This window comes from Caretta caretta, chromosome 13, assembly GCF_965140235.1.
Source record: "Caretta caretta isolate rCarCar2 chromosome 13, rCarCar1.hap1, whole genome shotgun sequence".
In the NCBI taxonomy this organism is placed as follows: domain Eukaryota; kingdom Metazoa; phylum Chordata; order Testudines; family Cheloniidae; genus Caretta; species Caretta caretta.
In genome coordinates this window covers 41,732,743-41,755,052 of record NC_134218.1, presented here as the reverse complement: position 1 = coordinate 41,755,052, position 22,310 = coordinate 41,732,743, and the positions used below count along the sequence as shown (strand labels likewise).

The window sequence follows — 22,310 nt, the reverse complement described above, 5'->3', positions numbered from 1 at the left end:
TACCTGACTAATGAGGGAAGATGGATGGGTGGATAACTAATAGAGTGATGGGCATGTATGGTGTTAATAGACAAGAGTATGTATTGGGTTAGATAGCAACATATAGTGAAGAGAGAAAGATGGGGCAGAAGGGGGGCTCTACATGGTGATCGATATTGTGGTTGGGAGATAGCTAGGAATATCCTGTTACGGGGGAAAGCGAGGGACCTGCGTATGTGTGGGGTATGTTTATGTAGACAGATTCCCAGGAGGGAGGGAACAGACTGATAGAGGGGCACGTATGAAGCTGGAGAGATAGATAGGTTTGATGGCTATGCAGTACTGATATATAGAGGCAGGTATGGATCCAAGAGAGAAGGGTGCGTATAGGAGGCATGTAATAGGCTAAATGGAGAAGAGGAACATGATCACGGGAGAGAAAGGAAGGCTGTACGTGGGACTGGCACGTACCAGGATAGATGGTGAAGAGGGAAGCTAGATACGTAGCACCATGCATGGCTGTATGAGACAGCTCCTTATATGTGTCTCATTAATACCATGCTTTTCTGAGGCTATGTCTGTCCTGCAAGCTCGGGGTGTGATTCCCGTGCTCAGGGAAACACAATGGCACTTGTTCTCCCTGAGCTTGGGTCAGTATGAGTAGAACTTTAGCCGCAGTAGCACAGGCTGAGCTGGGCTGAGCTCAAATCCTCCAGCAAGTGGTGGGTACGCACCTGATACGGCTCAGCCATGCCACGGCTAGGACAATGGCTTTGCTATTTATCCTCATGCTAGATTATGAGCACACGAGCCGGGGAGTCGCAGTCCTACCTCCTAGTGTAGACGTAGCCTTCCAGTGCCCTGTCTCCTCGCGCCCCACAGGTGAGCCCGTAGCACGGCCGCAGGGGAGATGGACCGAGTTCACCCAGCTGGGTTTCCCGATGGGGCAGGAGGTGGAGATACTGCTCTCCGTGGTGCTGCTGTCCATGTACCTCCTGGCCTTGACTGGGAACATGGCGATCCTGGGTGTTGTGCCCTCCTCACCCCTATGCACAACTTCCCCTGCAACTTCTCCAGGCTGGACGTCCTCTTCACCTCTGTCATCACCTTGCAGCTGCTCAGCAGCCTCCTTTCAGGGGATAAATCCGTGCCCTTCCCCGGCTGCGTGGCTCGGTGCTACTTCTTCTCCTTCCTGCGCACAGTGGAGTTCTTCCTCTTGACCTGCATGACTTACGACCGATGTGCTGCCATCTGCAACCTGCTGCGCTACTCCCTCCTCATGAATGGCCGCGTCTGTGTCCGGGTGATGCTGGCCTGTTGGCTGGGGGGGTCCCAACCATCATGATCTCCAGGTTGCCCTCTTGCCGTTCCAATGGCATTGACCATTTGTCTGTGATTCTGACCCCGTGGTGGAGCTCTCCTGCACTGACACATGACTGGTTGAGCTGAGGGACTTCATACTGTCGTCTGTGGTCATCCTTGGCTCCTTCATCCTAATGATCGTCTCTTACACCTACATCATCCCCGCCACTCTGCGCATCCCCAGCACCATGGATTGGAAGAAAGCCTTCATCACCTGCACCACCCACCTGACCATCATTTCAATATCCTGCAGCGTGGCCATTTTCATCTATGTCACTGTGAGGCAGCAGGGAGGGGGGAGTGTTGACCTGGGAATGTGGCAGGAGAGTTTCACTGGGGATGGGAGACCTGAGAGCTGGTAACCTGAGCCAGGACAGGGCGGGGGAGGTAACACCTCTGCCCGGGAATGTGGACAGAGGCTGCAGAAGGGAGCCTGCTGCGGGGGGGGGGGGAGGAGGGTTAGTTTCAGTTTGGGGCTGGGTGGAGGAACGCAGGGAACCCCAGGGCTGGGGTCTAAGCTCCCTGCTCCCCCAGAAGGACTTGACTGAGGGGTCCTGGTTGTACCCACAAGCTCTGTTTTGGACTGTGTTCCTGGTGTCCAATAAACCTTCTGTTTTACTGGCTGGCTGAGAGTCACAGTGAATCCCAGGAAGAGGGGTGCAGGCCCCGGACTCCCCCACACTCCGTGACAGTCACCCCTTCACAGAAGGAGATCCTGGGTTTACAAAAAGCACCTGCTGTGATGTCAGCCATTGTGTGTCCATTTCTGAACCTCTTTATCTTCACGGTAAGGACTGACACTGTCAAGGGAGCCTTGAAACTGTCTCTGAGGCATTGTTGGCAGGTTGTTGTTGAAAGGTTTGGGGAATTTCAACAAAGCAGAGCAGTTGTTTCTGAGAAATTTCAAGGGAAATTTTGGACTGCTTCTCTTAACCCAGCCGGACCTTCGCAGTTACTGTGATGAACCTAATGTTAAGAGAAAGCTATTCCTAGGGTCCCAGTGCTGTTGGGTGGAGGCAATTTAAACAATTCATGCTTGGAGATTAATTTTTCCTTTCAATGGAAATTTCATGGGAAAAATTTTAAATGTTCTTTGTAAGTTGTTTAATGAAAACCCAATACATTTTGGGATTTTAGCCACTGAAAGTTCACATTTTCAGTTTAATAAACAAACAATAAATAACAAATTAATTTTCATTGGACAAAACCCAGAACATTTTCAGTTTATGGCTTTCCAAAAATCCCCCAAAATGTTTGATGAAAGTTAGGGTTGGGTTATTTTTTGGGAGGTTTTGTCAAATAATTTCATGGGGGAAAACATGATTTGCTGATCAGCTCTGCAGTTAGAATTACAAGCTAGACAAATTCAAGCTATTGCTATGGGCTTCTAACTCTTAACACTGAGTGAAATTTCAAATTTTGTCAGCATTTTGGGGATGTTTTTTCCCTTTGAAAAGCTGAAATCTGTTCAGGATTCAAACTGATTCCAATACTCCTTTGCTCTTCATTTGGCAAAATCCCACATCATTTTAACTTCCAGGTTTTTTTCTTTTCCCACAAATAAACCAAAAGTTTTGACAGAAATGGGGGAATAAAGATCTCCTCAGAATTTGAGGCCTTATGTGTGTGTGTGGCGGGGGGGGGAGGGGAATGGGGGAAGGAGGCTTGATAATGGGTGGGGGTGCATCCAGGCTTGATAAAGTCAAATTAGAAATGTGGTGAAAATTTTTAACCATCAGGGTAAACAAGCTATTGGAACAAGTTGAACAGGGAAGTGGTGGGTTCTCCGTTACTTGAACCCTTTTAATTGAGACTGACTAGCTTTCTAAAACAAAACTGCCAGAGGATGTACCTCAGGTCACGAAGTTAGCAAGATTCAAAGCAGATTTGAACATTTTCATGGGTAACAAGAAAACCTGGATTTGTGCTGGAAATGGCCCAACTTGATTATCATACACATTGTAAGGAGAGTGATCACTTTAGATAAGCTATTGCCAGCAGGAGAGTGGGGTGGGGGGAGGTATTTTTTCATGCTTTGTGTGTATAAAAAGATCTTCTACACTTTCCACAGCATGCATCCGATGAAGTGAGCTGTAGCTCATGAAAGCTCATGCTCAAATAAATTGATTAGTCTCTAAGGTGCCACAAGTCCTCCTTTTCTTTTTGCAAATACAGACTAACACGGCTGTTACTCTGAAACAAGAATACCCTGGCTCAATACTAGGAACATTTATTTACAGGGATTTTAAACTTCCTACTACAGTAGAACCTCAGAGCTACAAACACCAGAGCTATGAACTGACTGGTCAACCCCACGTCTCGTTTGGAACCGGAAGTATGCTACCAGGCAGCAACAGAGCCACCCCCCCTCCGAAAAAAGGCAAATATAGTACAGTATTGTGTTTAAATGTAAATTACTACAAAAGGGGGGGGGGGTTAAAAAGATCTGACAAGGGAAGGAAACTGTGTCTGGGCTTGTTTCATTTACATTAAGACGGTTAAAAGCAGCATTTTTCTTCTGCAGAGCGAAGTTTCAGAGCTGTATCCAGTCACTGTTCAACAGTAAGTCAGAGAGAGACTCCACCACTTCTTTTGGTAGTTTTTTCTAATGTTAAAGATAGAGGCCATAATTCTCATTTGCATTTGTTTGGCTTCAACTTCCAGCCCTTGGTTCTTCTTCTGCCTTTCTCCACTAGATTCAAAAGCACGCTGCCATCTGGTATTTTCTCTCCATGAACGTATCTGTATATCATGAACAAGCCAACTCCCAATCTTCCTTGTAATAAATTCAATAGATTGACTCTCTTATGTCACATCATAAGGCATCTACCAATTTATAAGATCTACTCTACAAGGCTGGTATTGTCTTTTGTGTAAGGTACAAAGGCCTGTGAAATGGGGTGCTGATCTCCACTGGGGTCTTTCAGCATTGCTACAACAATACAAGGTGTGGTAAGAAGCAGAGCAGGGTAGGGTAGTGGAGGCCAGGTAACCAATAGACCAGGATGTGCCCATTTCTTCGCAACTCAGTAGAAGTGATAAGCCAGGAATGCCTCTCACCAAAAGCAAGCAGAACTAGACTCTATGAATATCCATTTAATTCTCCTGTTGATTGGGTGTCTATACAGTGACCAGAATAGTAGGTATTGACTGGCTTCCTTTTCCAGAGGAAGTTGTCCTGGATACGTTGGTTCCAAAGTGCAGCATCTTCCATACCACTCATGACCCACCTAAGCCCATGGTAAGGTTGGAATGAAACCAAAAATATTCACTTTACTCTTGCATCTTTTGATTTTGATTTTTTTCAGGCCTGATGCGGATGCTTAAAAAACACCTTGTCACAAGCATCCTTCAGGGCCTGTTTGACTTGTTCATTCCTAAGAGTATAGATGTAGGGATTAAACAGCTGGGTGACAACTTCGTAAAGAAACGACACAACTTTGTCAAAGTCCCACCTGCCGCACTGACCTGGTTGGAGGTACCTGAAGACGGAGCTACGGTACAATATCAGCTGTGACAACGTTCCTCCTCTACCTTGGTGGGTCTTGCGCTTATTGGCGGATTTGCTCACCTCAGAGATTCACAGCAGCCCTCAGTTTTGCCATTTTCATGAACCCACAGGCCAGGTCAACTCCTCCTGTGTCTGACCAGGAGTTGGGAGGTTTGGGGGGAACCCGGGCCCGCCCTCTACTCCGGGTTCCAGCCCAGGGCCCTGTGGCATGCAGCTGTCTAGAGTGCCTCCTGGAACAGCTGTGTGACAGCTACAACTCCCTGGGCTACTTCCCCATGGCCTCCTCCAACACCTTCTTTATCCTCACCATGGGACCTTCCTCCTGGTGTCTGATAATGCTTGTACTCCTCAGTCCTCCAACAGCCCGCGTTCTCACTCTCGGCTCCTAGTACCTCTTGCTCCCAGCTCCTCACACGCACACCACAAACTGAAGTGAGCTCCTTTTTAAAACCCAGGTGCCCTGATTAGCCTGCCTTAATTGATTCTAGCAGCTTCTTGATTGGCTGCAGGTGTTCTGATCAGACTGTCTGCTTTAATTGTTTCCAGAAAGTTCCTGATTGTTCTGGAACCTTCCCCAGGGAAAAGGGACCTACTTAACCTGGGGCTAATATATCTGCCTTCTATCACTCTCCTGTAGCCATCTGGCCCAGCCCTGTCACAGTACATATATACTCAATTTTGGGACAATATATCATTTGAAAAGGAAAAAAGAAAACCTTATATGTCAAAAATCTTGAAACAAAGTACTTTGAATTTTTCAAATTATTTTTTGCAATCTTTTTAATTTTTGGCCAAAACTATTCAGACTGAAATCACAAATGCTTTTCCTTGCCTTGCAACTGGATTTTTTACTAATTAAATTATTCATCTGAAAAATTTCACACAAGTCTGTTTCTAATTTCAGATTGTCTGGCTGTCATGTCCAGCCAAAGGATCTTGTTCTGCCTTTCTCTGCTAAATTCTGTAGCTGTGTTGGTCCCAGGATATTAGAGACAAGGTGGGTGAGGTAATGTCTTTTACTGCACCAAATTCTGTTGGTGAGAGATACAAGCTTTTGAAAAAAGAACAGGAGTACTTGTGGCACCTTAGAGACTAACACATTTATTTGAGCATAAGCTTTTGTGAGCTACAGCTCACTTCATCGGATGCATGCAGTGGAAAATACAGTGGGGAGATTTTATATACACAGAGAACATGAAACAATGGGTGTTACCATACACACTGTAACCAGAGTGATCACTTAAGGTGAGCTATTACCAGCAGGAGAGAAAAAAAACCTTCTGTAGTGTTAATCAAGCTGAGCCATTTATAGCAGTTGACAAGAATGTGTGAGGAACAGTAGGAGGGGGAAATAAACATGGGGAAATAGTTTTACTTTGTGTAATGACACATCCACTTCCAGTCTTTATTCAAGCCTAATTTAATGGTGTCCAGTTTGCAAATTAACTCCAATTCAGCAGTCTCTCATTGGAGTGTGTTTTTGAAGTTTTTTTTGTTGAAGAATTGCCACTTCTAGGTCTGTAATCGAGTGACCAGAGAGATTGAAGTGTTCTCTGACTAGTTTTTGAATGTTATAAATTCTTGACATCTGATTTGTGTCCATTTACAGGCCCAACAAAGAAAATAACATAACGCCACTAGCCATCACCTTCAACCCCCAACTAAAACCTCTCCAATGCATCATCAGGGATCTACAACCTACCCTGAAGGACGACCCATCACTCTCACAGATCTTGGGAGACAGGCCAGTCCTTGCTTATAGACAGCCCCCCAACCTGAAGCAAATACTCACCAGCAACCACACAACAGAACCACTAACCCAGGAACCTATCCTTGCAACAAAGCCCGTTGCCAACTGTGTCCACATATCTATTCAGGGGACACCATCATAGGGCCTAATCACATCAGCCACACTATCAGAGGCCCGTTCACCTGCACATCCACCAATGTGATATATGCCATCATGTGCCAGCAATGCCCCTCTGCCATGTTCATTTGCCAAACTGGACAGTCTCTAAGTAAAAGAATAAACGGACACAAATCAGACATCAAGAATTATAACATTCAAAAACCAGTCTGCTTGTTTGTACCATTTACTTGTCATGCCATGTCTTTACAAATTATCATTAGTAGCACTGCATTTCTCGTAACTCTTAGATACTCAAAATGAGATCAGCATCCATTTCCACTGGGCATTATGAGAATCCTTGTCAATGTTGATCTTATAATCTGATGAATAGAGATGAATATTCGGGAGAGATGTTTGGTTTCCTCTTTGATTTTGCAAAGGGATATATTCAAAGGCGCAAGTGGAGGGGAGAGGACAATCTGACTCCACTGAAGTCATTCTGGCTTCAAAGGTCACTTACCCAGCTTGTCATTTTGACAATCTCGCCACAGCCTTTCTATGCCTCTACTGGGTTTGATATTCCATGAAATATGAGCCACTTTACTTCAGTGACATTCCCTCCGTGGTTTATTCCCACCCTCCCCGTCATCACTCATAGACTATTCGTACATTGACCGCATACTCCAATTGGCCAACGATGCCAGCCCAGATCACTGACCTTTAAATTTTCAAAGAAGGACCTTCAGACTTTCCTCCATGATACCCCTCAGGACTGGGAAGAGCATCCGGTGAACATCTGCTAAATACCTCACGGACCTCCATCAAACTCCCCTTCGCTGTGATTCCTAGCAAACAAATGTGACTACACTCAGGCAGTTGTTTTGCTTAGAGCACTGTCCATCACACTGACCAATATGATCTCATTGGATCCTGATGCTCCCCTCTTTTTTCACCTGTTGTCTCTTGTGTTATACTATGTATCCTCTTTTGGGCTGGGACCATGGCTTTGGTCTATGTTTGTACAGTGCCTGGCACACTGGGATCATGGTTTATGACTGGCACTCTTTGGGATGGCCACACTACACGTTATAGATAATGCAAAACCATAAGTGAGTAGGAATGTTTCTAGAGACATCAGTGGGGACAGGATGTCACTTTTGTTGTTCAGTTGGAATTCACCTTCAATGAAACTTGAAGCCATAACTCCCCTTCATGCTTTGGGGAATCACCCTTGTACCCATGCAGAAAATTTCCCCTTTAGAAGTGACTGAAAGGAGGGAAATGAACTGCTAATCTCCTGCATGAGGCTCAATCACAAGGTATGGGTGTGAGGAACATGGTTACTCCTGTTATTTTGCAAGGATACAAAGAACATTGTACGATGTGGTGTGTTAGAATAATAAAGCCTGATGTTCTAAATATGCTTCATTCTCCTGGGACACCTTCAACTGCATTCCATGGCCAACTGGTCCTCTGGGGGTTGGGTCATTCTGAAGACTTGGATTTGACATATCCAAAATTTCCGTGCTGATGATCTGTGCTTAATTATCCGACCATTACTTTGAGGAGTTATTTTCTGTGCAATAGCCCCCGTATGAACACAGAGAAAGGATGTTCTTATGGTTAAGAAACTAGCATGTCTCTCAGATAAGCTGGTTTGAACCCCACATCGTACTGAAATTTAGTGGGTGATGAGTGACTTAGTTCTTTCTAAAACCCAGGTTTCCCACTCCATGTCTCAGGTCCCCGTCTCAGAAACGGGGCTAAAAGCTAATCATCCATCTCTGTAGTGTGAGGTTTCCAAACCCACTTCTGTCAGAATGAAGGTATTTAGGCGCCTAATGGGATTTCCCCTGCGCACCAAAAACGTAGTGATCTCAATTGGATTTAGGTGCCTGGATGCTTTTAAAAATCCCACTAGGTGCCTATGTACCTTGAAGTATCTGGCCCTAAGTGGCTTGGCCAAGGGCGAGGAGAGGGTCTCTGGCCGAGCTTGGGATTCGCCACGGATTTCCGGAGTCGTATTCTCACCGCAGGAGCTCACTCCTAGCGCTGCCCGACCTTTCTGCATCTTGCCACGAAAACACAGGAGATGGAAACGGTGACCCAGCCCTTTGGACTCTCCCTGGGGAAAAGGGAAACAACACAAAACCCTTCCGAAGGGATTTCTCAGAGTGTTGTCGGCGAAGCCCTTTGTCTAATGGGTCTCAGGGGTCCCAGCCAGGAACCACAGACGAGAACCCCAGAGGCTCCAACCAGCGCAGGTGGGAACTGGGAAGGGCGGGGATGCGCCGCGGGCAGTGGTCACCCACGTGTACCCCTGTATCTCTCCTACGCAGAGCGCCATAAATGGACAGCCCGAAAGTGGAGAATCTCAACTCAGCAGCTTCAGGATTAGTGGGATCATTTTGGTTCTTGTTCGGGGTCTTTCTAAGGTCTCCCTCAGCACAGGGTGTGAGGGCGAGGGCCCAGCGTATGGCGGCGGGGGTGGGATTTGGAAGTGAAGAGCTCGCTGGGTGGTCGCACTGCTTTCTTCTGTGGCATGAGGTGGAAACGCTGGTGAGGATCCCGCTGCCATTCTGGAGCGTCTCACGGGGAGCGTGGCGCGGGTGGGTCCTAGGCTGGAGCTGAGGGCGGACAAAGGGTTAGGAGATTTTTACAAAAAGAAAAGGAGTACTTGTGGCACCTTAGAGACTAACCAATTTATTTACAGGCTCTGAGTCTCTGAGGTTTGCTTTCACCTTAGCAGACACACTGCCACGGCCATTATTCTGGGAATCCCCATCCAGGGATGTGTTTAATTCGGGAAATTCTAGATTTCTTTCGTTGTCTTGGTCAAGGGGTATCCGGGAGCCCAAAACCCGTTGTAAAATAAATCCACAAACCCAAGCTCATAGCTGGCATGGCTTATTGCCAAATGGGCACCTCGGAGGAATAAGCTCCCTCAAACTGCTGGAGAAATACTGTTGAAAAAGCCGCGCTATTGAGAGAGGGAGGGTTTGGAGAGACGCACCCGGGACCCTGTTTGAGAAACGCCAGGGAGCTTCTGCAGGTGTTTGCGATGCGCACAGAAGCCCTCCCCCGGGTGAATATTTGTGTCCTCGCTCTCCATGTCTCCAACTCTGGAAGTTCCTCTGCAGGGGCAGCTTCGCAGCCTGACTCCAAACCACGCTGGAGCCTACGGGAAGCTCTCTACTGACTTTGGGGAAGTTTGGACCAGACCCTGAAGGTCTAAGCTGGGTGATCCAACGGCTATAAAATTTAGCCATTCAAACGACATGTCTAGTCAATGCAAGGGGAGGTGTTGGGTGTCTGTGGTGGAGGGGAATGAAGCCAGGAGCTTCTAAGGAATTACCAAACTAATTTGTAATGTCTACCTGAATCTGCAGACAGGCTGGAAACAATAGCTCGGAGAGAACAATGAGTGTCTCCCATTCACTTCTATGGGATTATCCGTACCAAGAAAGTTCTTTTTAGTGCCGGAATAGCTGTCTATCTTGCCACCTGTCCCTTTAGCAGAAAGATGCTCTTAACATACTTCTTCATCACTGTTGGCGGTAATGTCTGATTTCAGAGTGGGGTGGGCAAGAAGGAATTCACATCCAAGTCCGTGCTGGCAGCCTGAATTCCCAAGCGCCCTCGTCACACATCTGTTTGGTGGAAAAGAAGGGGTAACCGAGATGAGCCAGGTAATTAAACTCCTGTGAGCCTGAGATAGATGCTGGGCAAATCATGGGGCACCTAATATGGGACTCGATCCGTGTAGAAGTAGATGAGAGGCAAAGAATTAATTCCAATCAGCATGGGCTTATGACAAATAGATCCTGTCAAATTAACCTGATATCTTTTTTGTTGTTGACATCACAAGTGTGGCTGATAAAGGTAATAATCTTGATGTCCTCTGCTTAGCCTTCTGTAAAGCATTTGAGGTGGAACAAATGAGACAGACTCTCAGAAATATAGGGTTGGAAGGGACCTTGAGCGCTCATCTAGTCCATCCCCAGAGCTGAAGCAGGACTGTTACGAATTATACCTCACAGGTCACGCACACGAACTGCGGCGAATTATACCTCACAGGTCACGCACACAAACTGCTGCGAATTATACCCGATAAGTCACACACAGTTCGAGTCTAGGCTGAGGCACATGAACAAAGTCCACAACGGCAGGTTCCCAAAGATACTAAGTTTATTACGCTGGAGCGTGGTGCCCCCCTGCTAATCAGGAGGGGATCCCAAATGCAGGTTATACAGAGATTATAGACCTTTTAGCAAAGCATGTTGCCCTCGTGCATCCGAAACCTTAGCTAATAGTCCCTTATCTACCACCTATCCCTGTTAAGGGCATCCCCCCGTGCTAAACCATTACTTCAACTACACAACATGGCCCTAAAGCAATGCACGAGTAGCCTTTCTTATTGGGATGGCAGGCTCGCATCAAGGCCAGGAGGCAGGGAGTTAGGAACAGACCAAGAACAGAAACCAGGAGTCGAGACAGGCTGGAAACAAGGGGAGGGGGGTGGAGTTTGACAGGAATACAGTATCTAAGGAACACTCCTCCTGGTGCATGATGTGTTTGCTTTTCGACAATGGTGGGCCCCAAACCAAAATGGAGTCACATATGCACATATGATAACTTTTCCTTAACCAGGACTAAGTAAGCCTAGGCCGTGCCTGACAGGTGTTTGTCTAACCTGGCATTAGAAACCTCCAATGATGGAGATTCCACAACCTCCTGCAGTAATGTATTCCTGTAGTTAGCTATTCTTGTAGTTAGAAAGTTTTCCCTAACAGTGAACCTAAATCACCCTTTTTGCAGATGCAGCCCATTACTCCTTCTCCTGCATTCAGTGGCTAGGGAGAACAATTGATGCCTGTCCTCTTTTCTCATGTTAAAAAGGCCTTTTATCCTTTTTGTGTCACTCTTCTAGATCCTCTCCAATTAGTTCCCATTGTTTTCAGAGTGTGGAATCCAGAACAGGAGACAGTACTGCTGCTGAAATGCCACCAGGGCAGAGTCAAGCAGGACAATTACCTCCCGTAGCTCACATGCGACCCTCCTGTTAATACACCCCAGACTGATATGAGCCTTTTCTGCAACTGCATCACCTTGCAGACTCATATCCCATTTGTGATCCACTATACCACCCAGATCCTTTTCAGCAGGACTACCTCTTAGCCAGTTCATCCCCATTTGGCAGATGGGTTTTGATATTTTTCTTCCTAAGTGTAGAATTTTGCACCTGTTTTGATTGAAGTCCATCTTGTTGATTTCAAACCAATTCTCCAATTTGTCAAGGTTGTTTTGATTTCTAACCCTGTTCTCCCAAGTGCCAGGAATCTCTCCCAGGTAGGTTTCATCTGCAGATTTGCTAAACAGACTCTCCACTCTGTTATTCCTGCCATTAATGAGAATATTGCATTGTACTGGACCCAGGACAGAGGATTATGGGACCTGACTAAATACTTTCCCCCACTTTGACGCTGAAGCCTGCTGCCTACTTTGTGAGTTTAGCCTTTCAACCAATTTTGCACCCACCTCACAGTCGTTTCACCTGAACCACGTTTCCCTCTTTTGCTTATGAGAATGGCATGTGCAAGAGTGGGCAATGGGGGAGGTGTCTCTCGAAAATTGTCCTGTTCTGTTCCTTCCCTCTGGGGCCCCTGGCACTGGCCGCTGTCGGGAGACGGGACGCTGGGCTGGATGGACCTTTGGTCTGACCCAGTCTGGCCGTTCTTATGTGTCAGAAGCCTTACTAAAATCAAGATACATCACATCTACAGCTTCCCGACTCTCCACCAGACCAGTAACCATACAAAAGAAGGAAATTAGTTTGATTTAGCATAATTTGTTCTTGAGAAATTTGTTAGCTATGATTGAACACCCTAATATCCTCTAGATGCTCACAACTTGATTATCGAATCATTTGTTGCAGTATCTTTCTAGGTATAGAAGGTAGGCTGACTGGTCTATAATTCCACAGCTCCTCTTTGTTTGCCCTTTTTAAAGACAGGGACTATTTTTGATTTCATTTTTGACATTGTGATTAAGAAACTAGAATGATACACAATTACTGTGGCCCACAGATTAAATGGACTAAAAGGTGGGTACTGAACAGTCTCAAACTGGAATTATATATGGACAATCATCACTGAGCGTGGGTGTTTTTAGTGCGGTCCCACAGGGTTTGATTCTTGGCCCTGTACCTTTTAATATTTGTATCAATGACCTGGAAGAAAACAAACAAACAAACAAAACTTTCACAGTGAGGGTATTTAATCATTGGAAGAACTTTCCCCGCCGTGTGGTGGATTTTCCAGCACTGGCAATTTTAAAAGAACGCTTGGATTTTTTTCTTTAAAAAGCAACACTCTAGTTCTGACAGTAGCTAATTCAGGGAAGTTTCTCGCTCTCTTCTATACAGGAGGTCAGAACAGATGTTCACATTGGTTCCTTCTGGCCTTTTTCATGTATGAAAAATTGAAGTAAAACTTATGAATGTTTAGAAGAAATAATTTTCATTCTCCCTTGCTCTCCAGCTCTCGCTCTCTCTCCAACTAGCAGTAATTGTTTTTAGTTACTCCATTAGGATTGTTTCATTGAGCCTGTGCCTGATAGGCACCCAATTCCCATTGACGAGATTAGTTCTATTTCTTTACAGATTTTTCCTCTCAGCATTCTGTCCCTCTTGTCCAATCGGCTCTGTTTTTGACATGTTTTTAATTTTTTTTAAAGATGAACCAAGAATGAAGAACCAGACCACAGTGGTGGAATTCATCATCCTGGGACTGTCCAACAACCACCATGTAAACATCATCCTGTCTGTGGTTCTATTAGATGTCTTCCTGTTGACCGTAATGGGAAACATCATTATTGTCACCCTCTACCAGGTGGACCATCGCCTTCAGACGCCCATGTATTTCTTCCTCAGGAACTTCGCTGTCTTAGAAATCTGCTTCACCTCTGTCATCATGCCCAGGTTCCTCTACAGCCTCTTGACAGTGAGAAAATCTATTTCCCTCCCTGGTTGTTTCCTTCAGTTGTTATTGGTCTTCTTCCTGGGTGCCTCTATGTTTTGCCATGAGGCTGTCATGTCCTTTGACCGCTACATGGCTATCTGCCATCCCTTGCGTTACGGCACCATCATGAATGGCAGGGTCTGCTTCCAGCTAGTGCTGAGCTGCTGCGTGATGAGTTTTCTTATAATGGTTCCCCCAACATTTATGGTTGTGCTGTTACCGTTCTGTGGCCCCAATGTCATAAACCACTTCTACTGTGACACAGCCGTGTTGCTCCAACTCTCCTGCGTGGACACGGGGCATCTTGAGGTCATGATATTTTTTTCAGCAACAGTTATCTTACTTGGTACTTTAACAATCACTATAGTTTCCTATGGCTGCATTATCTCCACTATCATGCGCATCCCGTCCACCACAGGAAGGAAAAAGGCCTTTTCCACCTGCTCCGCTCACCTCCTGGTTGTTGTGATATTGTACAGTAGCTCCATCTTCAGGTACCTCCAGCCAGGACAGCGGGGTGTGCAGGACTTTGACAAAGTTGTGTCCTTGCTGTACTGTGTGGTGGTCCCTCTCTTTAACCCCTACATCTACGCTCTCCGCAATGAACAAATGAAAGAGGCCCTGAAGGATGCCTGTGGCAGAATTTCTAAGTGTCTGAGATTCTCATGAAAATGCCAAACCACAAAGACACAGGATGGATGTGAACTTGGCTGGTCAATGACTTCATGCCAGGCATCCCACTGGTCTTGGTGGGTCAGGAGCAGTACAGAGACATGGAGAGAGAAATTCATCCCTATCTTCATAGATTGTAAGGCCAGACCTGTAAGGTCTGTAAGGTGAATTCTGATCTCCTGGTAAAAAAGGCCTTAGTCTTCCACCCAGTTAGTTCTGCTTTGAACCTAGTAACACCTGTCTGTTGAAAGCGTGTCTTCCAGAAAGGCATCCAGTCTTGATTGGAAGACTTCAAGAGTTGGAGAAATCCAACATTTCCTTGGTAGCTTTTTCCCAAAATAAAATTTTTTGAGTCATTCTCACTAAAATGAAAAAAAAAAAAAAAGAAAAGAAAATTCAGTTTGCTTGGATCTATAGGATATATATTTAATGTCTAGCTAAATTTTGAGATAAAATATCATTTAAAAATAAAAAAGGAAAACATTTCTTTTCAAAAAATTGAAATAAAATGTTCTGAATTTTGTTGACATAAAATGTTCAACATGAAGTAAAATTTTGGTGAAGTAAAATTTTCTGAATTTTGCACTTTGCAGGGAAATCGGCTAGTTATCTCAGGTGCCTGTACACAAATGCAAGAACAGGGTTTAAAAGAGAATTGGATAAATTTATCCATAAATTAAATAAAGGGCCCATATAACAGGGTTTAAAAGAGAATTGGATAAATTCATGGAGGTTAAGTCCATTAATGGCTATTAGCCAGGATGGGTAAGGAATGGTGTCCCTAGCCTCTGTTTGTCAGAGGGTGGAGATGGATGGCAGGAGAGAGATCACTTGATCATTACCTGTTAGGTTCACTCCCTCTGGGGCACCTGGCATTGGCCACTGTCGGTAGACAGGATACTGGGCTGGACAGTAGACAGTATGGCCATTCTTATGTTAAGAAGCCTAGATAACAAGCAGGAAGAACTGGAAGTCCTGGCACAGTCAAAGAACTACGATGTGATTGGAATACTGGAGTACCATCATGGATGGATATAAACTGTTCAGGAAGGACAGGCCGGGCAGAAAAGGTGGGGGAGTTGCATTGTATGTAAGGGAGCAGTATGACTGCTCAGAGCTCCAGTATGAAACTTCAGAAAAGCCTGTTGAGAGTCTTTGGGTTAAGTTTAGAAGCGAGAGCAACAAGGGTGATGTCGCGGTGGGCATATGCTGCAGACCACCGCACCGGGAGGATGAGGTAGACGAGGCTTTCTTTGGACAATTAACTGAAGTTTCCAGAACACAGGCCCTGGTTCTCATGGGAGACTTCAATCACCCTGACATTTGCTGGGAGAGCAGTACAGCGGTGCACAGACAATCCAGGATGTTTTTGGAGAGTGCTGGGGACAACTTCTTGGTGCAACTACTGGAGGAACCAACTAGGGGCCATGCTTCTCTTGACCTGCCGCTCCCAAACTAGGAAGAATTGGTAGAGGAAGTGGAAGTGGGTGGCAACCTGGGTGGCAGTGACCATGAGATGGTTGAGTTCAGGATCCTGACAAAAGGAAGAAAGGAAAGCAGCAGAATACGGACCCTGGACTTCAGAAAAGCAGACTTTGACTCCCTCAGGGAACTGATGGGCAGGATCCCCTGGGAGAATAACATGAAGGGGAAAGGAGTCCAGGAGAGCTGGCTGTATTTTAAAGAATCCTTATTGAAGTTGCAGGATCAAACCATACCAATGTGAAGGAAGAATAGCAAATATGGCAGACGACCAGCTTGGTTTAACAGTGAAATCTTCAGTCAGCTTAAACACAAAAAGGAAGCTTACAAGAAGTGGAAACTTGTACAGATGACTAGGGAAGAGTATGAAAATATTGCTCAAGCATGCAGGGGTGTAATCGGGAAGGCCAAAACACAACTGAGGTTGCAGCTAGCAAGGGATGTGAAGGATACCAAGAAGGGTTTCTACAGCTGTTAGCAACAAGAGAAAGGTTAGGGAAACATAAGAATGGCCCTACTGGGTCAGACAAAGGTCCATCTAGCCCAGTATCCTGTCTTCTGACAGTGGCCAGAGCCATGTGCCCCAGAGGGAATGAACAGAACCGGTAATCATCTAGTGATCCATCCCCTGTCGCTAATTCCCAGCTTCTGGCAAACAGAGGCTAGGGACGCCATCCCTGCCCAGCCTGGTAAAAGCTATTGATGGACCTATCCTCCATGAAAATGTGGGCCCCTTACTGAATGGGGAAGGCAATCTAGTGACAGACAATGTAGAAAAAGCTGAAGTACTCAATGCTTTTTTTTGCTTCGGTCTTCACAGACAAGGTCAGCTCCCACACTGCTGTTCTGGGCAACACAGTATGGGAAGGAGTTGAGCAGCCCTCAGTGGTGAAAGAACAGGTTAACGACTATTTAGAAAAGCTGGACATGCACAAGTCTATGGGTCCAGATCTAATGAATCCGAGGGGGCTGGGGGAGTTGGCTGATGTGATTGCAGAGCCATTGGCCATTCTCTTTGAAAATTTGTGGTGATCAGGGGAGGTCCAGGACAATTGGAAAAAGGCAAATATAGTGCCCATCTTTATAAAAGGGAAGAAGGAGAACCTGGGGAATTACAGACCAGTCAGCCTCACCTCAGTCCCTGGAAAAATCATGGAGCAGGTCCTCAGGGAAACCATTTTGAAGCACTTGGAGGAGAGGAAGGTGATCAGGAACAGTTAACATGGATTCACCAAGGACAAGTCATGCCTGACCAACCTGATTGCCTTCTATGATGAGATAACTGGCTCTGTGGATATGGGGAAAGCGGTGGACGAAATATATCTTGACTTTAGCAAAACTTTTGATACGGTCTCCCACAGTATTCTTGCCAGCAAGTTAAAAAAGTATGGATTGGATAAATGGACTATAAGGTGGATAGAAAGCTGGCAGATAGAAAGATTGTTGGGCTCAATGGGTAGTGATCAATGGCTCGATGTCTAGTTGGCAGCCAGTATCAAGTGGGTTCAGTCCTGGGGCCGGTTTTGTTCAACATCTTTATTAATGATCTGGATGATGGGATGGATTGCACCCTCAGCAAGTTTACAGATGACACTAAGCTGGGGGGAGAGGTAGATATGATGGAGGGTTGGGATAGGGTCCAGAGTGACCTAGACAAATTAGAAGGTTGGGCCAAAAGAAATCTGATGAGTTTCAACAAGGACAAGTGCAGAGTCCTACACTTAGGACGGAAGAATCCCATGCACTGCTACAGGCTGGGGACCGACTGGCTAAGCGGCAGTTCTGTAGAAAAGGACCTGGGGATTACAGTGGATGAGAAGCTGGATAGAAGTCAGCAGTGTGCCCTTGTTGCCAAGAAGGCTAACAGCATATTGGGCTGCATTAGTAGGAGCATTGCCAGCAGATCGAGGGACGTGATCGTTCCCCTCTATTCAGCACTGGTGAGGCCACATCTGGAGTATTGTGTCCAGTTTTGGGCCCCTACTAAAGAAAGGATCTGGACAAATTGGAAAGAATCCAACAAAAATGATTAGGGGGCTGGGGCACATGACTTATGAGGAGAGGCTGAGGGAACTGGGCTTATTTAGTCTGCAGAAGAGAAGAGTGAGGGAGGATTTGAGAGCAGCCTTCAACTACCTGATGGGGGGTTACAAAGAGGATGGAGCTCAGCTGTTCTCAGTGGAGGCAGGTGACAGAACAAGGAGTAATGGTCTCAAGTTGCAGTGCGGGAGGTTTAGGTTGGATATTGGGAAAAACTTTTTTACTAGGAGGGTGGTGAAACACTGGAATGTGTTACCTAGGGAGGTGGTGGAATCTTCTTCCTTTAAGGTTTTTAAAGTCAGGCTTGACAAAGCCCTGGCTGGGATGATTGAGTTGGGGATTGGTCCTGCTTTGAGGAGGGGGTTGGACTAGATGACCTCTTGAGGTCCCTTCCAATCTTGATATTCTATGATTCTATGATTCGTTTTGTAATCTAGTTTTAGGCTAGAGGAGCATTTTTCAACCAGTAAGTCTCCCCTCCCTCCCCCAGAGGTGGCACAAAAGGTAATCAGGAACGGGGGGTGCAAGATACTGTCAATTCCCACTCCCCACACACAGTTATCCTTCAAGGTCAAGTATCTGTGTCAGCCTTTCAAAAAAACACCTGGGAAAACATTATCTAGGCTTACCATTGTTATTACTTACACACTTACATTTACTATGAAAGGAAGAGTAGAAAGGGGGTTGTGATTTGTATTGTACTTTGAATAAGAGGTTGTTAACCTGAAAAACAGTGGACTCGTTTATCATGATGTTCTCTTCTGGCCTTAAAGTCTATTCATTTATTAATCTCGTTATTTTGCCTAATAGGCTGCTGGAAGGTTCTGAAGCCCAGATACTCAAATGTATTTAGGTGCCTAACTCTTAGAGCATCTGCCCTCGGATAGGATGGTGATGTAATCGGTATAGGAGCATGACTAGAGTCGTCAGCTGGAGTCTGAACATTTGAGATCCAGTCTAATCAGTTTCAGAGTAGCAGCCGTGTTAGTCTCTATCCGCAAAAAGAAAAGGAGTACTTGTGGCACCTTAGAGACTAACCAATGTATCTGAGCATAAGCTTTCGTGAGCTACAGCTCACTTCATCGGGTGCATCCAGTGGAAATGCATTCAGTGGAAATGCATCCGATTAGAGTTGGTTAGTCTCTAAGGTGCCACAAGTCCTCCTGTTCTTTTTCATCTAATCAGTCTAAGGCATTTATGAGCTGCTGTCTAGGTTGATAAGTAAACCTCAGTCACCCTGGTTTCTAAGCACTGGATCACACAAGACCTGTTATGTGATGAGTTCATCTCTGATTTCTTGTTGGTGCGAAGGGAGAGTGAAAAGCTCTTGATACATACTGGGTGTCAGAAAAGAAAAAACGATTCACAATGTAAATTAGGAGCATGTAGTGGGCGCTAGATGGCAGCAGAGACCAAGGAATGAGGAGCAGCGCCTGCAAGTTGCAATGAGAGAGGAAAGAGACTTCCAAGACACCAGAGAAAGGCGAACAGGTCTGGCTCCTGGCCCGCTGGGCTCTGTCTCTTTCCCAGCGACAGAGAAGCAGAGATGTTAACCCTATGTTTTGGATCCATCCAGTTAGTGACAGACAGTCAGATCAGCATTGTTTTGGGCAGTATGAGTTTTACAACGTGCCTGGTTCTAATTTTAAACAACAGGGGGGGGAAGGCCAGTGTGAGGGACACAGAGCCCTGGCATATGGCGGAGGTGGGAATGGGGAACCCATGGAGGCTGCTATGGCTGCAGAGGGGGCGGACAGACAACCTAGTATAAGGGAGGAGCTGAGTTGGGGATTGTGGAAGCTGCAGGCGGTGGGGGGACGGGGGGGAAATGAAGACGGCAAGGAGCCAGTGGTGAATCCCATGAGCTTGCTCTGCAGGAGCCATGGCCTGTGCCTCCTTCTGCTCTGAGACTGAGGGAGACTCGCCTCTTGGGCGGACTCCCAAAGGAAATGGTGGAGCCTCCATCTCCCGCGGCTCTCAGGGGGGACTGGATCCCTTTCTGGAGGAGAGACTTTAGTCCAACAAAAGTTCTTGGGCTCCGGATAAGGGTGACTGACCATCATTCTTTGGCCTGTGCCAAACAGGAAGTCGGACTAGATGATCCAACGGTCCCTTCCGGCCTTAAAACCCTGGGTATGATCCTCTGGGTTTTAAGGGCTACACTTTTAAACGGGCAGTAGAGGGCAGCAGACCCCAGCAGCAGTATTTGGTAAGGTGAAAAGAAACCGACATTTGAAACCGAAACACCGCCGACCGTTCTCACTTATGGTTGCCTTTTTCTCTTTCTGTCCCGGTCTCTCTTTCCTGGGCCCCAGGAGCAGAGATCAGACCAGGGTAACCGGACCCAGCTAGTCACTGACAGCTCCTCGGAGAAGAGGGGTCCATTCCGCAGGTACTGGCCCCGCGCTAATTTTCAGTAACTGCCCCAAAATTCCTAGAGCAGATTTCTTAGAAACACATCCAGTCTTGATATTTAAAAACTCAGTGATGGGGAATCCACCACGACCCTTGGGAATTGTTCCACTGGCGAATTACTTTCCCTTAAATTCAGACTGGAACCACACAAACCTTTGTCTAGTTTCAACTTCCAGCCTTTAGATGGTATTATACCCTCCATCTAGGGTTGTCAACGGCCCGGTTGGGCAGGGAGTCTCCCAGCGTCGGGCTCAATCTCCCGGAGGCTACTGAAGCCAATCCAGGAGACTTTAGGCCGCTAAAAGTCCGGCAGCATAGTGGGGCTCAGGCCGGCTCCCTGCCTGCCCTGGCTGTGCACGGCTCCCGGAAGCAGCAGCTTGTCCGGCAGCAGCTCCTGGCTGCCCCCGTCCCGAGCGCCGACTCCGCAGTTCCCGTTGGACAGAAATGGGGAACCGCAGCCAATAGGAGCTGTGGGGGCGGTGCCTGCAGGCAGGGGCAGAGCGCCGAGCCGCTTAGCTGCCCCTGAGCCTAGCGCTGCTGCCGGACATGCCGCCACTTCCAGGAGCCACCCGAGATAAGAGATGCCCGGACGGAGCCTGCACCCCGCCCCCCTCCTGCACCCCAATCCCTGCCCCAGCTCCCTCCCCTCCCCAGCCCCCTCCCAGATCCTGCACCCCGCCCCCCTCCTGCACCACAATCCCTGCCCCAGCTCCCTCCCCTCCCCAGCCCCCTCCCAGATCCTGCACCCCGCCCCCCTCCAGCACCCCAATCCCTGCCCCAGCTCCCTCCCCTCCCCAGCCCCCTCCCAGATCCTGCACCACGCCCCCCTCCTGCACCCCAATCCCTGCCCCAGCTCCCTCCCCTCCCCAGCCCCCTCCCAGATCCTGCACCCCGCCCCCCTCCTGCACCCCAATCCCTGCCCCAGCTCCCTCCCCACCCAACCCCCTCCCAGATCCTGCACCCCACTCCCCTCCTACACCCCAATCCCTGCCCCAGCTCCCTCCCCTCCCCAGCCCCCTCTCAGATCCTGCACCCCGCCCCCCTCCTGCACCCCAATCCCTGCCCCAGCTCCCTCCCCGCCCCAGCCCCCTCTCAGATCCTGCACCCCGCCCCCCTCCTGCACCCCAATCCCTGCTCCAGCTCCCTCCCCACCCAACCCCCTCCCAGATCCTGCACCCCGCACCACTCCTGCACCCCAATCCCTGCCCCAGCTCCCTCCCCTACCCAGCCCCCTCCCAGATCCTGCTCCCCGCACCCCTCCTGCACCCCAATCCCTGCCCCAGCTCTCTCCCCCACCCAACCCCCTCCCAGATCCTGCACCCCGCCCCCCTCCTGCACCCCAATCCCTGCCCCAGCTCCCTCCCCCACCCAACCCCCTCCCAGATCCTGCACCCCGCACCCCTCCTGCACCCCAATCCCTGCCCCAGCTCCCTCCCTCCCCCACCCAACCCCCTCCCAGATACTGCACCCCAATCCCTGCCCTGGCTCCCTCCCCTACCCAGCCCCCTCCCAGATCCTGCACCCCACACCCCTCCTGCACCCCAATCCCTGCCCCAGCTCCCTCCCCTACCCATCCCCCTCCCAGATCCTGCACCCCGCCCCCCTCCTGCACCCCAATCCCTGCCCCAGCTCCCTCCCCCACCCAACTCCCTCCCAGATCCTGCACCCCGCACCCCTCCTGCACCCCAATCCCTGCCCCAGCTCCCTCCCCTACCCAGCCCCCTCCCAGATCCTGCACCCCGCCCCCCTCCTGCACCCCAATCTCTGCCCCAGCTCCCTCCCCACCCAACCCCCTCCCAGATCCTGCACCCTGCACCCCTCCTGCACCCCAATCCCTGCCCCAGCTCCCTCCCCTCCCAACCCCCTCCCAGATCCTGCACCCCGCACCCCTCCTGCACGCCAATCCCTGCCCCAGCTCCCTCCCCACCCAACCCCCTCCCAGATCCTGCACCCTGCACCCCTTCCTGCACCCCAATCCCTG

General features: G+C 48.1%; 1 protein-coding gene and 1 pseudogene across 1 annotated transcript; both read left to right on the top strand.

Moving 5' to 3' along the window:
* The first annotated feature begins 746 nt into the window (after positions 1-746).
* LOC125629031 (olfactory receptor 6J1-like) lies at positions 747-11,646 on the top strand (annotated as a pseudogene).
* Positions 11,647-13,440: 1,794 nt separating this feature from the next.
* On the top strand, positions 13,441-14,598 carry LOC125628994 (olfactory receptor 6E1-like). The gene has a single exon (XM_048834278.2). It carries the CDS (start codon positions 13,448-13,450, stop codon positions 14,387-14,389), a length of 942 nt encoding a protein of 313 aa, XP_048690235.2. The 5' UTR covers positions 13,441-13,447; the 3' UTR covers positions 14,390-14,598.
* Positions 14,599-22,310: the final 7,712 nt, after the last annotated feature.

What these genes read in the sequence shown, in the direction of transcription:
- LOC125628994 (XM_048834278.2), top strand. Translation starts at nt 13,448, where the DNA reads ATGAAGAACCAGACCACAGTGGTGGAATTCATCATCCTGGGACTGTCC.